This window comes from Phoca vitulina, unplaced genomic scaffold (assembly GCF_004348235.1).
Source record: "Phoca vitulina isolate PV1807 unplaced genomic scaffold, GSC_HSeal_1.0 scaffold20, whole genome shotgun sequence".
NCBI lineage: Eukaryota > Metazoa > Chordata > Mammalia > Carnivora > Phocidae > Phoca > Phoca vitulina.
The window spans coordinates 38,746,956-38,763,556 of record NW_022589723.1 but is presented as its reverse complement, the minus strand read 5'-3'; the positions used below and the strand labels follow the sequence as shown (position 1 = coordinate 38,763,556).

At 58.6% G+C, this 16,601-nt stretch overlaps 1 protein-coding gene across 8 annotated transcripts; it reads right to left on the bottom strand.

Moving 5' to 3' along the window:
• Positions 1-1,699: 1,699 nt before the first annotated feature.
• Positions 1,700-9,795, bottom strand: ISLR2 (immunoglobulin superfamily containing leucine rich repeat 2). Of its 8 annotated transcripts, none has more exons than XM_032417827.1 (4): positions 9,644-9,795; positions 9,232-9,327; positions 6,608-6,718; positions 1,700-5,216 (listed from the first exon to the last, which is right to left on the bottom strand). In XM_032417827.1, the coding sequence occupies exon 4, from the start codon at positions 5,206-5,208 to the stop codon at positions 2,968-2,970; it is 2,241 nt and encodes a 746-aa protein (XP_032273718.1). In that variant the 5' UTR covers positions 5,209-5,216; positions 6,608-6,718; positions 9,232-9,327; positions 9,644-9,795; the 3' UTR covers positions 1,700-2,967. The 8 variants fall into 8 exon arrangements, with proteins under 8 accessions (XP_032273718.1, XP_032273717.1, XP_032273720.1 ...); XM_032417826.1 differs by having other exon boundaries at positions 9,232-9,313; XM_032417829.1 differs by lacking the exon at positions 9,232-9,327.
• Positions 9,796-16,601: the final 6,806 nt, after the last annotated feature.

Sequence of the window (16,601 nt, the reverse complement as noted above, 5' to 3'; positions counted from 1 at the left end):
GAGAATTGGGTTAGGCCCAAACTGCTAAGCACTCACCAGCCCAGCCAGGCCTCTGCCAAATGCAATCATGTGGGTGGATTCCTGAACCAGTTATAGAAATTGAGCCAGCCCCTGCCCCCTGCTCAAAGGCAGCGTTTTCAAGTAAAACAAAGCTTTTATAATAAAAGATTGTATTTCTGAGCTGTGTCCCTGGCAGTGAGGTGAGCCGCAGGGGCAGGGCTTGAGCTGTGATTCTCAGAAGGGACTTTTTCTCTGACACAGATCTGCTGGTCTGAGCAGGGAACCAGGGCTCTGGCCCTGGGAAGAATCATAGCTACCGCCTCTGTTAGGAGACAGACTAGGATAGGAGGCCAGGTATCTGGACCAGGGCCCAGTCCCCAGCCTGGACTGGTCCAATTAGGAAGGCTTGGTACCTACAGACAGGGTGAGGGAGAAGAGATTGGACGCTGGAGAGTAAGGATGGGACTTTATCTGCTCCCCTATTTCTATGCCTTTCCTCTTATAGCTCCCTTCCTGGCCACTCCCTATTTTGGGGGGTGGGCTTCAGCTGAAACACACAGCCAGCCGAACCCCAGCACGGTAGGCTGGTCAGGACCACAGCACCCGCTCTTGATCCGGTCCTTTCTTTCTCCTGTTCTCCTCCACACAAGAAGCCTCACTTCTAGGCCGAGTAAATCTGTGCTTTCAACCCTGCTTCTGCAGGTGCACCCACCTCAACCCACCCCAAGAGACTCACAGACCTTGTCAGTTGTCCATCATTCACTGAACACCCCAAACATACACACACACACGCCCAAACACACACACACACACACACGCCCAGGCACACGCTTGGGCATGCACACACAACTCCTCCACTGAAAGTGTCAGCTTGTTCTGTGGAACCAACCTTACCAGGTTGCTTTTCTGCTCTCCGTCATTTGCCTGCTCTGTAGTTTGTGTTATTTGTGACTTCTTTTGTGCAAGCCGCAGCAGTCTTGCCCCCATGAATCCCCCCACTGGCTTCTCAGAGAACGGAGGGACTGGAGGTGAAACAGAAACGAGGCAATCCACACACACACAGCCACACCCCATCATAGCGGCTGTGTCAACCCACGGAGGATTTGGCACCTACGCAACACACTCACGCACACACCCCGGAGCTCTCCGCGTTCAGTCTGCAGAGACCCACCCCACCCTCCCTGCAAGCCTTCCACACTCATTTCCAGCCTCCCCAATCCCACGTGGTTTCGCCCCCTGCATCCCGGAGTTGGAGGCGCCAAGAAAGAGCAGGCGCCGGGTGTAAACACCTGGCAAAATCACAGGACAGTCAAACCAACACGAAATCACACAAAGGATCCCAATGGGAGGATCCTGGGGGCTCCTTCCTTCTGCGGTTTCCTCCAGCATCCCCCAGGCTTCCTTCCTCTGTGCCCCGACAAAGAGTCACCGAGCCCAGTTCAAATCGATTGTTTTATTGACTGTTTACATACAGACGCCTTTAGAAAAGGGCGCGGGCTCCGAGGAGGGGGGGCTACTCCGCCCCGGGCCGCGCTTGTGCTGCGCTTCTCGGACTGGCAGGTCCCGACGCCCGAAGCCCCCCACCCCATCCCGACGTTTACTTTCAAAAATGAAAAAAAGCCCCCGCCCCAGTCGCCGCGCCGCGTCCACCCTCCCGCCCCCTCCCTCCCCGCCCACCTGCCTGCCCGCCCGCCCCCCCTACACAACACGGTCACACTTTACAGAACACAGACTTCTCCTACAGAGCACGCTCGTCTAGGACTACACGCCAGTCAAATACTGTTCTCGTGGAAGGAGGGGCGGGGCGGGGAGACGCGAGGACCGAGGGGCTTTTCTCCATCCGGATCCCGCGGCACCGGCACGCGCAGGCTTTGTGCGAACCAGGGCGCAAGCCCTTACGCGAGACCCGGCCGGGGGAGACCCTGGTTGGCTTCCTTTGCCCTCCCCCCCCCCCCCCCCCCCCCCGAACTCAGGTCTGGGCCACGTGCAGCAGCGGAAGCGGAGCTGTGGAGTGCTTCGAACTCCGGAAACCCCAAGTCACCCACAGCGAAATTCACCCAGGACCAAGGCCACGCTCTCCGCGTTAAAAGGGAGCGCGGTTCCGCGGCGCTTTAAGTTAGGAGAGAGGGAGAGAGAAAACGCATTCCCCGCCCCACCCCCTCACACACATCCAATTTTCCCAGAGCCTGGAAGGAGGTGTTAGAACCAGACTCGGAGTGTCGCTGTCTTTGAAAAAGAAAAAACAAAACAAAACAAAAAAACGCCAAAAAACCCCACGAAAATATGAAAATCGGAGCGCGGAGCTGAAAGGCGCCCCAGGCACCGGGCTTGGCTCCACCTGATCAGAAGCGGATTGGGGGTGGGGGGACAGAAGGGTTTGTTTCCCACTCGGAAGGGGGCTTTGAAACTAAAACTAGGGCGTTGCCACCGAGTCCTGGCTTCTGGGACGTGCACCCCAGAAAGGATGGAGTAGGGGTCCAGGCGGGACCCTGCAGCGCTCCACGCAAGGGACAGCTGCTGCGGGTCCCGGGCTGACCCCGGGCCACAGCGTTACCACCAGATATTTCCAACGTCTTCTCCGTTTCCTCTGGTTCCAGAGCCCACGGTGGGGCAGGTTGCAGAGCAGATTTCGCAGATAACAATTACGGTGGGAATGGAGAGGCGTGGATTTCGCTTCACGGTCAGCGGGTGGTGTATTATAGGGAGAGAGAAGAGCGAGTAACTGTGCTTGCCGTGGAGGGGAATTGAGCCCACAAAAACAATGACGACAGTGGGTGGCCAGGGACTGGTGCAGTCGTCCCACTCCCCTCTGGAAGTCCCCAGTAGTGAAGGTTGGGGCTGGTAAAGGGGCGGAGTAAGTGAAGGTTGCGGGTGGGGTGGTGGGCGTATGTCCTGCCAGCCCTAGGCTTCTGCTCCCAGGCACCCAAGGTGGGGGATGGGAATGGGCGGGCCAGTCGGGCGGGGGGTTCAGCCTGCCGTCTGCCTGTAATTGCCATTAATTTCCTGGGCGATGTTGACCGCCTCGGCGCCCAGGGGCAGCCGATCACTGTACTCAGAGCCCGCCTCGAACTCCTCTTGGTTGGCCTTGGACTGGGACTCCGCCAGCGAGCAGGCCGCCAGACTCTCCTCCCTCTGCAGGTCCCCACCTGGGTCCCCCTGCTCCGCGTCTTCGTCGAGGCCCTCCCCGGGAGCCTCCTCTGGCTCCACGACGTCTGCCTCGCCGCCTGCCGGGTAGCTTTTCTCGGACTCGAGGTAGGAGGCACGCGGGTCGAAGTCGGCGGCGATGCGTTTCTCCATGGGGTCAGGGGCCTGCGGCCGCAGTATAAGACGATAAGGCTTACCCGGGTGTTTGGCCAAAAGATGGCAGCAGGCGGCGCCCAGCAGGGGCACGGTGGCCAGCACCAGGAGGAACACGCTCACCGCCACGATAACCAGCAGCGAGGGCAATTCCTTCTTGGTGGCAAACACCACTTGCACGTGGCAGGCCTCGCCGGCCAGCGCCAGACACACTGAGTAGTTAGTGCCGGGCCGCAGGCCGCGGAACCAATAGGCGTTGACGCCCTCCTCCACGCGCGACCACTGCACTGCCGCGCCACCCCCCGCAGGGCACAGATAGAGCAGGCGCAGCGGCCGCCGCCCGGGCCGCCCGGCCCCCGCCGCCCCGCCGGGCCCGGATCCCCAGCGCGCCGCCAGCGGCGTCAGCTGCACCCGAGCCTCGCGCTCCGCCACGTCCAGCGCGATGACACCCAGCTCAAAGACGTGCTGCTTGAGCTCGGCGCTCTGGTTGAAGGCGTGGTTGGACACGTACCGCGAGGGGTCCCCGTGGCCACAGCGTTGCTCCTCCACCGGATCCGCAGAGACCTGGTCTTCTGCTTCCTCTCCCTCACCTGCCTCCTCCTCCTCCGGCCCCGCCTCCGTCTCCCCGAGGGCGCTCACCCGGGCCAGGCCTTGGCCTTTGATTTTGCCCTCGGGCTTGGAGGGTAGAACGCTGTTGCCCCGGCCTTTGGCTGTGGACTTGCGCTCAGAAGTAGGGGCCTGCCCTTCAGAGTCTCCGCCAGCGCCAGGAGCGTGCTTTGGGGGCCCAGCGGCCGCCACTGCCACGCGCAGTGACGTGGAGTTGGCGCCCAGCTCATTGTGGGCACGGCAGGTGTAGACGCCTGCTTCCTTGGCACTCAGGAGGGGCACCAACAGGGAACCGTTTGTGAGGGCCACGAAGCGCGGGTTGGCTGGGGGCGCGGGCCAAGCGGGTGCTGGAGTCGGGGTTGGGGCCTCCGTCTGCGTGGGCCCGTCCCCATCTCCTTCCTCCTCCCCGTCTTCCGCCCCATCCCCGTTGTCCTCCCCGCTCAGGACGGGAGGCTCTAAGACTATGGTGCCGCCCGGGATCTGAAGTCGCCACTGCAGGCGGGGTGTGGGGTGTCCTTCGGCGACGCAGTGTAGCCTGAGCGCCAGGCCGGCGGGCCAGGGGCTGCCCGGAGCCTCAGGCGGCGGCTCAGCACTCAGACGCACGCTGGGCGGTACACAGGACAGGGCGGGCAGGCGGTGCACCGGCACCCCTTGCAGCGCGGGCGGCGAGGCGCACGCGATGGAGTCGGGCTCCGGTAAGGAGACCCTGGTGCTTGCGGCCCAGGCCTGCAGCCACACAAGGCTGCAGCCGCAGTGGAAGGGGTTGTGATAGAGTTGCAGATGTGACAGCGCGCTTAACGCGTCGAAGGTGCCAGGAGCCAGCGTGCGCAGGCGGTTGTTGTTGATGCGCAGGGAGCGCAGGTCGGGCAGCGCACCGAGAGCGTCCCGGGGCAGCGAGCCCAAACGATTGTGGTTCATCTTGAGCAGCTGCAGCGCGCTCAGGTTACGAAGGTCGCTCCACGGAAAGCTGGATATGAGGTTGTGGCTCAGATCGAGGTTCTTGAGCTGGCTCAGCACCGCTAGGGCGCCCGGCTCCACGGTGCGCACCTCATTGTGCGCCAGCCACAGCGACGTGACCTGCGTGACGTCGGCGAAGGCCCCACGCCGCAGCACGGTGATCTTGTTGGCCGACAGACTAAGCGTGGTCACGTTGGCCGGCAGTCCTTCCGGCACCTCGCGCAACTCCTTGTACGCGCAGTCGGCGAACTGGTGCGCGTACTTGTCCACGCAGGCGCACGGCTCTGGGCACGCTGCGGCCACTCCTAGCAGAGCCCAGGCCAGCCACAGAGCCCGCAAGGGCACCATCGCGGATCCTGCGGATGGAAGCCGGGGGAAAGAGGGGAAAAGGTGACTTATGAGCCCCAGCTTCCCTCCCCCTATTCAGCTCTGCCTCCTCAAACCCGTCTAGGGCAGGCCCTAGGGCCCCAGGAACCATCTCCTCTGTGCCCAGGAGTCTCTCTTGGACACGAGTGGGGCTCAATAAAAAAGTCTCAGGATTCAATGCTTGCCCTCTCTCGGGGCCCTGACTTCCTTTTCTAGCGGACTTGTATCTCGATTTTCCCCACCTACCTACCCCTTCAATCTGGCACGGGCCCCTCCAGAGGCTCGGCCGCTCACCTGTCTGTCTGCTCTGGGCTCTGCCCTGACACCTAGGTGTGTTTCTAAGCCTTCGTTTAACTCCGTGACAAGGATACACAGACAAAGTATTTTTGTCCGTGACCTGTTGTCCTTCCTCGAACTGTTTGTCCCACGCACAGCATTCGCACACGCGCCCACAGTCACACAATACAAACACACGCTGGGCGCTGCCATCAAACTGCCAACTTCGGCAGGGGTTTAGAGGTTCACAGCACATTTCCTAGCACACAAACACAAAGACACCCAGACATGGACACACTGGAGACCTCATTGTTCTTCCAGCTGAACCTAGCATCCGTACAGCGTTCTCCCTCTCCTGTTCATTGTGCGAGCTGACAGACACAAGGACACGAGTCCTCACACGAACCGACCCGCACACAGGCACACAGGCGCGCGCTGGCGCATGCACAAAAGCCCTCCACCGAGACTGAAATCCCGGCGGATCGGCAATGCCGAGAACTTGCGGCGGGAGGCGGGACCCGGGGCAGTAGACTGCAGGCCCCCCTCCCTCAGACCCCGAAGCAGCCTACCCTGGGCTGCAACTCCCTCGAAGGGAGAACCAAGGTCGCTGTGTCAACTTCCGTCTGAGGAAGGAGGTCCTCCCCCATGCAGGGGCCGGGAGCATCGAGGGGGATGTCACTAAAGATCTCCCCTCCCATCCCCGAAGATCCCAGGAGGCTCCCAGAGGGTATAGGGGTCCCCAACCGGCAGGTCATGGTGCAGGATTCTGCCCCTTTTCGGCAGCTCCACGATGCCTTAGCACACCTCCCCCCCCCCCCCCGCCCCCACCCAATAAAACCTTATCCCCAGCCACACAAACGCGCTTACATGCAGACTCGCGGCTCCCACCTAGGGCTCCTGGCTGGCTGGTTGGGCAGAGCCCCTCCCACACGCCCGTCTTTGGGAACCCGGGTTCCCCGCGCTGCCTTTGCTTCCGGGGAGGGCCCCTCCCCACCCCTCCCCACCCCTCCCCACCCCTCTGTGGTCTCCCCCCGACAGCACCAGCGGGTTATGGTACCCCATGTGGGACCTGGGTCGAGGTTGTGGGGCGGTCCCCGCGGCTTACCCGCTGCTCGCTGACTCTCCGCGCACTGCCCTCGGGCTGCAACCCCTTCTCCAGACTTGAGGTCTCAGAGCCAGGATACTGCCCAAGGGCGCTTTCCACATCTGTTGCTGGCTGTGGAAAAGGCAGGTGTGGGGCAGAGAAAGGGACAGGTAAGTATGGGGACCTCCCTGGCCTTGAGGTCCCGCTTCAGTTTTTCCTTTCGCGTCTGTTCCCCCCACGTCTGGCTGGCTGCAGACTGAAGAGAGTCCTGGCGCGCTCCCGGCGCGGCAGGGACGCGCACAGCCTCTCCCACCTCCCGCATCATCCACATTTGTTAAAGCCGTAGAGGCTCTCCCCGAGGCTGAGACACGTTGGTCTCAAGGGGCGCCCCCCACACCCACCGCCCCCGGTCTGGGCTCTTCCTAGCTCAACGCACACCCATACCCCACGTCCCCCTACATTTACACATCTGAAGACATTGCCACTATGCCTAATCACACCGCCGCCCCCGCTCCCCCCGCCCCCCGCCTGCCACATTCAAACACAGTGGTACAGACACACACACACAGACCTTCACACCCTCCACACAGTCGACCTTCACATGTTAGAATTACCCATCATCATGTAATAATAACCGAGTCAATGTGTTGAGGCCCCCCTACGTTCACGCACATTTTCAAAGGCACACTGGTGCCTTTCACCCGGGACACTCACCATTCTCTCCCTCCCGCACGCAGCACACACATTCACGCTCACTCACCCTCACGCTCGGGTCCCGCCAGGGCCGGGGAGCTTCGCTGCTAATTGAATGCAAGCCGCTTTTACGCCCCGCAACACGTGAGACAAACCATCTTTGAGGAATTTGGGGGAAGGCAAGGCCCACGAAGGAAGGGGGGGCGTGTCTTTGCCTTTAAACTCTTTTTGCAAATGCGGGCTGTGCACAGACAGACCTGAAGTAGGACCTGCTGAGCTTCGCGCAGCCGGGCTCCCGCGGACCCTTCCTTCCCGCACCCCCCCTCCCCACTAGCAGCCTCCTCCCCGAAGCCACGTTCAACACGATGCATAATTGATAGTGTTAGCAGAGCGCCTCACCCTCCCCGCTATTTTTGCTTGGATCTGGGTAGATGCAAGCCCTGGTCTCCCCTGCCGCCCCGCCAGTCCAACCCGAAGAAGAGAGCGCACGACCCCGCGGGGCGCGCGGGGTAGCGACGTCTGCACCCCAGCCCACCGCCGCCCCTGCGCAGCCTCTTAAGCCCTACTCTTAAAGTCTCGCTTTTTTGTAGCTAAACCAGCACTTGAAGCCCACGGCCCAACACGCCGACCTGTGCGCATGGCCGGGTGCGGGGCGTGCGCAGTGTCAGCCTCCGCCTCACCCACGGGTCTTGCCAGCTACGGGAGAATGGGGCACGGGGGCTGCGGCAGACAACAGCGCCCAAAGGGATGGTTACAAAACGTCTGCTCCTCCAGAGCAGTGTGGGCTGGGAACTTAAGGCCCGAGCATCTCTCTCCCTGTCCCTCCCTCACCAACGTCTTCACAGCCTCCCCAGCAAACGCACCGTCAACCCCACACACTTAGCCCCCAAAGCCTCCGCGGCCCGCCACCGCCAGCGCGTCTCACACCCTCACACAACAGCCGGCCTCAGCAGATTCGAATACTCGCTGTTCCCGACTCCCGCTCCCTGTCTCTGGCGAAACCCCGACATTTCTTTTAGCGACGAGGAGGTGGAGGCGCAGGAATGTCGAGGCATTTGGCTAAAACTCTCCTGCACTGCCCATTGCAGCCCTGGAGAGAGAGTTGCTGGCCAGCATCGGGAAGGGGATACAGGCTCCGGGAGAGCCCCGGAGAGCCCCCCACCTTCCCCGGTCCTCTCCGCAGACATTGAGCTCTCAGGGCACGCGCGGCCCCCAAGCCCTCACCCCGGGCCGGGGGATTCTCTGGCGGTGGGTCGATGGCTCGGGTTTGGGAACTCAGAGGAGATCAATCTCCCGATTTGAGTGTTGAGCATTTTAATGAGCTGGGGAGGTGGGGAAGAGAGACGGGCGCGGAGCGCGGCAGCTAGACTACGACCAGGCGTTCCGAGGATCCCTTGTAAATTAAATATGAACCCACCCGCGCACGCACACTCCGCATCCTTCCCTCTGTCCTACTCCTGCGGTCGCTGCAGGTGGCCCAGCGCGCTGAGACCAGCACCTCTCGTTCGGACCAGAACTTCACTCCACCTGCCTGGGCCTGTGGTCCCCCCAGACGACGTAGGGGGAGGGCACAGGGGTGCCCTGAGAGGGATGGTGTCTTCAAGGAGGGTGGAAGGGTGAGAGTGCCTTGACTATGCAGTGGGACAGCGCGAGCGGCCCCCTAGCTCTGGGAATGAGTCCCTGCGGCTGGGCCAGGGAGTGGCGCCGCCGCCCGGTCTGCTTTGTCCGTGAAGCAAGGGGGGGGGGGGGGGGATTGGGAACGCCGAGGGGGGGGGTTCCGCGGGCCGCGGGCCGGGGAGAGGGGTCGGGGAGGAGAGGGCCCAACAGCAAGAATGGACAGTCAGGTCCCGGAGACTTCCCTGGGCGCGGGGGAGGGGCGCCGGCCATAGAGGCGGGGACCGAAGCTCGGCTGGGGAGGCGCACAGCTTGTGGACCCTCCACCCAGTTTTCACCTTTTTTCTGGTTCTTTTGCGTTCGTCGTGGAGGCGGACAGGTAGACAAGCGGGCGAGGGACAACTTGGAAGCGTTGATGGACTAGAAGACAGAGGCTGGGGATTAGAAGGGAGAATGGGCTCGCTCATTCTCCGCGGAGATCTTCCCAGGCCCGCAGGGACCCGCCCCGCCAGCGTCCCGGGAACCTCTGGGGCCAAGTAAGACCCCTTTTCCTTGGCTCACTTTGTCAAGGATGCAGAAGCCAGGGGAATTCGGCAGGGAGACAGGGCTCCGGGGGCCAGGAGGGCGGCTAAGGATGTGGTGGCTACCCAGGCGAGGGCTCGGACTCCCGGGGGCCCCTGCGACTCCCGCCCACTCTCCAGCAAGCGCTTTTGTTCCCCGAGCCTGCCCCGGGGGAAAGACAGCCCTTACCCCCGCCTTCGACCCCGGAGCGCCCGGTGCCTGCCCTGGCAGAGTCCGCCGAGGCCTGGGGTGGGAGCCACGACTCCGGGATCAGCTTCCGGGCTCAGCTAGGAGAGCACAGCACGTTTCGCCCGGCGCCGCCAGGGCGCGCAGGAGCAGGTCTGATGTTTATAATGTTAATAATGGTACAGTTACTGAGGGGCTGGGGAACCGAGAGCGAACACACCACCCCCGCCGCCGCCCACGTCTTTGATCGTTAAAGAAACAGGCATCTAATCAGGTGCGTGGAAGTAGGTGAGGGGAGAAAAGGGATTCAAGGTTCTAAGCCGCCAGAGTGGGGGGGTCCCAGAATCGGAATCTGTAGAATCCGGGCTCAGGTTTTTGACCAGGCTGGCGTCCAGACCCTAGACAGACGCAGGAGCCGAGGGCTGTGGCTCCGGGCAGATTATTGCTGATTGACTTCTAACTTCGACTTCTCGGACCCCGACGGTCCGGAAGGTGGGGCGGGTTGAAACCCAGTGGACCCCCCCGCAGTCGTTTCCGCGGCTGTGAGGACGCAAGGTCTGGGTCCCAGGCCTGGTTCGTGAGCGCCCCCTGCTGGACACCGCTTGCCGGACGCAGAGGCTGGGGCAATGGCTGCGGGAGGCTGGAGCCCCGCACCAAGCTGTGCGCTCTCCGCGGCTCTGCGGTCCAGCGGCGCAATGTTCCCGAGAAGGGGACGCTTACCCAGGTACCGAAGCTTTCCTTCTCATGCCCACCCAGTCTCCGTACCCCGAATGTGCAACCTCCTCTCCCCTGCCCAACACAGGCACAGCCCCCGCTTCGCACCCCATTGTGCTCCCTGCACCCAGGGCACAATAGGCACCCTCTGAATCCCCGTTGAACGAATAGTCCCTGGCGCGATCCAATGGGCTTAGTTCTCCAGGGAGGAAACCTTCCTGTATGCCTTCCTTACCAACACCCCGCACCCACCCCGGGCGGGGTGAGCGCTTTCTCTTTGAGTCCTCTAGGAGGGTTCTAGAACACAGTCCTTTAAGTCTTATGACTTTGTCAGGGACCTAAAATGTCCGAGATCTGAAAAAGAAAATCTGTTGGCTCTAAGAGGGGCAAACAACAACAACAACAACAAAAAAAACCCTGCGAGATCGGAAGTAATGTTTAATGAAAAGTTTAGGACACGTAACTTTGTGCGAACGATTCAGTTGCAACTGGCACGCGGGTGACTTAAGGGATGGGGGAAGGCTTCGGAAAGTCAGAAAGCCAGGGCCCAGATGGGCATCAAATACTCGCTGCATCGCAACCGGCTCGGGAGATAATTCCCGCAGCTGCACTCCGGCAGGATCTCCAAAACACTCCCCGCTCCCACCTTGAAGCTCTGCAGTCTGTCCCCCTGCCTCCCGACACACCTTCACACTGTGTTCCTACCTCTCTCCCCAAGAAGCTGCTTTCTTTTTCCAATTTCCAGCAGAAAGCTCACCCTTCTGGGAAACCAGTCCCTGTTTGTGATAACCCCTCCCACCTTCCATCTCTCCTTCCCCCTCATACATACTCAATGGAGTGGTTAGGAGGAAAGGTTTTATCATCAGCCTCTGCCAGGTACTAGCTGTGTGACCTTGACCAAGTTACTTAACGTCTCTGTGCCTCAGGGGGAAAAAGGACATAAACAGAATATCTATTTTATTAGGTTGCTGTGAGGATTAAATGAGTCAATGCATGCAAAGCACCTAGGTACTAGCACTTAGTGCTCAGAAATTAGTTATTTTTTTTTTCAACAGTAGCCAGTATTAGCCATTATTACTGCCTTCCAGAGTTGGGTACAGGTATGATGAGCTGTTCCGCTACAAGGCCCACATGGTTGTGTCCTGCCTCCCCCCCAGGGAGAAGGACCTTGGCCCTGCCCCAATATGTCTCTCCTTACTCCCTCCCCACCTCACTCCTTATGGCGTAGGCAGCAATCAGAATTACTATTACGACTGGTAAAGATCTCTAGTCGCAGATACTGAAGCTCAGATTCTCATGCTTGTAGCTGTCATCAGTGTGCCTGTTTGGAAAGAGAGACCTGCAGCTGCAGCCCTGGTGGAAGGTTTTTAATTAAAACCACAATCTGTTTAAGTATTTATTGGGCTCTGTGACTTTAATTATTTTCCAGGGAAAAACAGCAACAACAAAAAATCCACATTTGCATATGGGAAGACTGTTGATTTCAGAGGAAAGTAGCAACCTGTGGCAGTTTGCTGGAGGCAACGGGAGGAATTTCCTGAGTGGTTCAAATGAAGCTCGACATTATTAATAATCTGGGATCCAGTCCACAACCTTCCTCCTAGTGCTTTCATGAAATTAGCTTAACGTGCTGGCAAGGCCCTTTATTGCCATCAAAATTAACGACAGCTCTTCCAGTGGCATCTCATGTAATTATCTGGGTCTGTGCTTGTCTCGCTGAAGCTGGGGAACTCCTGCCTGGAACAGGCAACACTCCTGCCTGGGAGGGGCAACATACTTAGCTGTTCTACTCGGCCCAGGCAAGACTGGATCTCCAGAGGGGGGCGTCGGGCTGCCTGCACAGTAGGGTGAAGCAGGGTAAAGGAGGCTTTCCTTCCACAGACAACAAAATTCCCATCTTGACGTGTTTCCTTGCAGGGAGGAAAGGAAACAGGGCTGGCTTCAGGGCTGGTTGCTTCAGTGGCCCAGTGATATCAGCAGGCTTAGATTCTGTCTCTCTCCTCTACCACCCTTAACGGAGCTTCTGCCTGAGACTCGTGTCCCTTGATGTCACTGGAGGGCTTCAGCAGCAGCTGAGGTGACGGACTCGTAGTGGAACAGAGAGACTTGGATTCTCTTTCTAGAAACCACAGCCTCTCCTTGGGTCTTATCGGCACCTATTGGCTTAGGACTTCTCATCTCTGAGCCAATCAGTGGTAAAGGGGATTGAATTGGTTGGCTGAGAGTAATCATCTAGCCCTGAAGTGGATGTTGAAGAGTTGATCCCAAGATTATCGACAGGCAAGAAATCCCCTTTAAAGAAAAGTGGTGGTATGATCAGAGTAATCTACTATTGTGTCAAAATGAACTGAAATGAAACTGACCATAATTATAATCAACCATACTAGACACCATATTAGACAGTAAACCACATGAGACACCTTATCTGGAGATTAGACCAGTCTATGTCCACCATCTGTGACTAGGATCCGGGCGCAGTGTGTGGCCAGGATTAGGGAGCTCTCTGGGGTAGGTATCCATACAAGCTAGAGAATTCTCTGCTTTCACAGAATTCTTGAAATGATAAAAATTTGTTCTTGGAAATGCCTGTGCTGGGATCCAAAGCTATTTTGGGAGCCGAGGAAGCTTGAGTCTTCAGTTGGATATTTATGAACAGGAGATGTTTATGAACTCAAAGATGTTCCTACATGACTTCCAATCCTGAGCACGTCGCCGGGTCCCATGGCAGGGAAGAGAGGCACTTTGCTGTCGAGGTGGAAGACAGGAGGAAGAATCGTCCCCAGATCTTCTGGAGAATGTGGAGGAGTGCAAAGCTGCCAGGTTCAAGAACTCCTTGTGTGACCTTAAGCGACTCCTGTCCTCTCTCCTTCTAGGTCTCCATGCTTGCGAAGGTAGGAGGGTGGGCTGGGTGAGCTCGGAGGCCCTTCCAGTGCTGCTGATCTCTGAGACCCTGGCTCTGGGGTGCTGTGGATTTAGAAGGAGCCAGTTTGCAGGTTGAGTTGGAGCATCTAGGGGGCCTGTGCCCAGGCTTCTTGCAGGAGGAAGTCTTTGGAAAGTCTGGGAACCATTGCTTGCCTTCTTCCTCATGTCCCTGGACAATTTCTTTGTTTTCCCTCCCACTGCACTGCACCTGCCTCATCTTTCAAGATCATCAGCGCACCTGAGCCAGGAGCTAACCGCCCCCTGCCCCCCAAAACTGCTCTGCATTGCTCTGAGGGCAGGGGGAGTCCTCTGGCTACAAAACACATCTTGAAGGCCCTTCACATAGTAGGATTCAGGGTGTGTGTGTGTATGTGTGTGTGTGTGAGAGACATCATTAGAAATTAAATCTGATCACTGCATATTTCCGGAGCCTGGTGTGTAGGCCCAGGAAGAAATGCCAAGGCTGCCAGGGGCTCCCTGACCGGTGGGGGCATGCAGAAGCAAGACACGACTCTTCTTCAGTTCTGGCCACTCCTCTCTGCTCTGTGACCCTCCATTCTCCATCGCCTGGTGCCATCAGGGGAGAGAGGTCACAGTAAACACGTATTCTGAGACCCTCCTGAGCTCCCCATGTGGCCCCTGTCAGAGACCACAAGGGCAGGGCTCAGGGGCGTGGGGGGGCTCCTCCTCCTTCATGCTCCAGGCTGAAAGCTCCTAGAGGGTCACCCGGAGCCTTCTCATCCACTGTCCCCATCAAACCAGAACAGCGCAGGATGGGGCACTTGGCAGCACAGCATAAACTAAATTTCCTCCGGGGTATCTAGTCTCTCACTGTCAACAGGCTCTTCCTTTGTTTTTGGAAAAGGTTTCCTAGAAGCAGAGCTGTGACAAGGATTCATGCACAAGCCGTGATTGAGGAAATTTCTTAGCAGAAACCGGCAGGGTTCGAGAAGGGAAGTAGGAGAAGAAGAGGAAGAAGCCAAGGCAGCGTGTGATTTCAGGAAGTCTCAGCCTAGGCCTGATCCCGGGGAGTTCTAGGCATAAATCACACCTCAGAGTTTGTACTGATTTAGGCAGGAAAGTTCGGCCTCCAGAGATGCACAGCAGTCAGACATTGGCTAGGGGCTGCCCCCGGGGTTGGAAATGCCAGGCACTTCCCCCTCTCTGTGCCTGTGGGCAGTCAGCTCCAGCAGCCGAAGGGCAGGCCTAGGAAGAAAGCCACAGATGTGAGCTGTCAGAAACCAAGCCCACAGAAGCCAAGGGATGGGCATGCAGGAATGGGTCTGCTATGTCCTTCATTCTGCAAACCAGAATCAAGCCTCCCCCATGTTGCCAGGTGCTATGCTCGGCACGGGGGCAGCTGTGAACCAGGCGGATGCCGTCCGTCTGTGCCCTCCCCCACCCAGCATGTTCAGGTCTCCTCAGGTGTGTGAACCTTGGGGCTTCTGGCATCCCAGGACAGGCTCCATCTGCTCCAGCGGGTCACCTGGGGCCAAGACTGGGTCTGTGGGCCTGCACCTGCCTCAGAGGGAGGACAGACAGGGAGCTGGCCAGCGTCACAGGGCACCAGAGCTTGGGGCCTGGGTGCAGGTCCCCTTATCCCTACCCCTTCACTTTATTGGAAGGAAGACACGCCAAGAGGGGAGTCCCAGCAGCATGAAGCTTCTCTGAGATGCCCTCCCAGGGTAATCTGGTCAAGGACAGGCCGAGCTTGGTGGCCAGCACTGGTTAAGAGGACCTTGAGACTCTCAAGCAGAGGTGGCCTCTCTGACGGCTGTTTCTGGGTGGGAAATGTGCCCCCACTCAGGTCTCCTGTACCCCGCTCCAGTGCTCTTGGGCACCAGAAGCAGAGCCCTACCATGCCTGGGAAAGACTGAGGCTGTGCCCTCAACTGAAGCATGTCCCGATTACTAACAGCATGTCCCAGAGAGAGAGAACACCTCCTGCCAGGCAGCTGGCTGGGGCAGAGATTTGGAGGAAGGACAGCCCTCCCTCTGGTGGGTCTTGGCACATCCACTTCTGCACCCAGATGAGGCCAATTCTAATGGCCATGTCTCGGGGACAGCCAGGTACAATTCAGTATAAGGGGATCCAGAGCACGAGGCCAGGGAGTAGGGGGCTGACCCTGCTTTTCCACTGACTTTCTGTGAGACTTTGGGAAAGTCTCTTGCCCTTCTTTGCCTCAGTTTCCCTTCCTGTGCCATGGGGCTAGACATCCCTCTCCACCTGCCTGTCTCAGCTGGGACAGGAGCTTAGATCAGTCACATTCTTGCTCTCAGGCCTGTCCCTACCAAACCTAAAAGGAGGAAGCATCCTTCCAGCGCAGCGACCTCCTAGGAGGGACAGCCCCCTCCCCTAGTTCTCTGCAGCGTCCTCTTTGAAGTGCTCCAAATAGGTTTTCCCTGCATGTGAGCCAGTGAATGCCTCAGCCCCATTTCCCTGAGCCCTTATCTCCAGCCCCAGCTGGAAACTTGATGTATTTATTTGCTTCTCCCAGGACCTCTTCCGTCCAACTCACATCTCCGCTGGCGCTGCAAAAGCGACCTTCCTGCAGATGGCTGTGTCTGGTAGCCAGGTGGGGGCTGAGCAGGGAAGGACGGCAGTAAATCCCTCCAGCCTCCAGCCTGCAGGGTGACCTCACTGTCGTCACTGTTGTAGGGGTAGAGGAGACAGTTGAGGCTTGGAGAGGTGGGGACAGAAGTACCGAGAGAAGTAGTTGGGGATAGGATCTCTCAGATATTAAATGGGCTGGAATCAGGAGAGGGAGAAAGGGAGAGAAAGGGGGGAAGTGAAAGAGAGGGGATTGGTTGGGATGCCTGGGTGGCTCAGTCGGTTAAGTGTCTGTCTGGCTCAGGTCATGATCCCAGGGACCTGGGATGGAGCCCTGTATCGGGCTCCCTGCTCAGCAGGAAGCCTGCTTCTCCCTCTGCCTCTGCTGCTTCCCCTTGCTTGTGTGCTCACTCTGGCTTGCTCTCTCTCTCTCTGTCAAATGAATAAATAAAATCTTAAAAAAAAAAAGAGAGGGGATGGGGAGGTTAGGGGAGAGGGAAGGGAGGAGGGGAGGAGGGAGGGAGGAGAGGAAAAGGAAGGAAGAGGGATGGGGAGGGCAATGGAGGGGAAAGAAAGGAGGAGAGGGAGGAGAAAAAGAGAGGGGAGGGGAGGAGGAAAGGAGGAGGAGGAGAGGGCAATGAAGGGAAGAAGCCCATAGGGCTTTCTGGGGGTCAGCACAGTGCCTTCTCTAGAGTACTGGACATATAGACTTATTTTTCTTTTTTTTTTTTCTTTTTTTAAAGATTTTATTTATTTATTTGAGAGAGAGAGAATG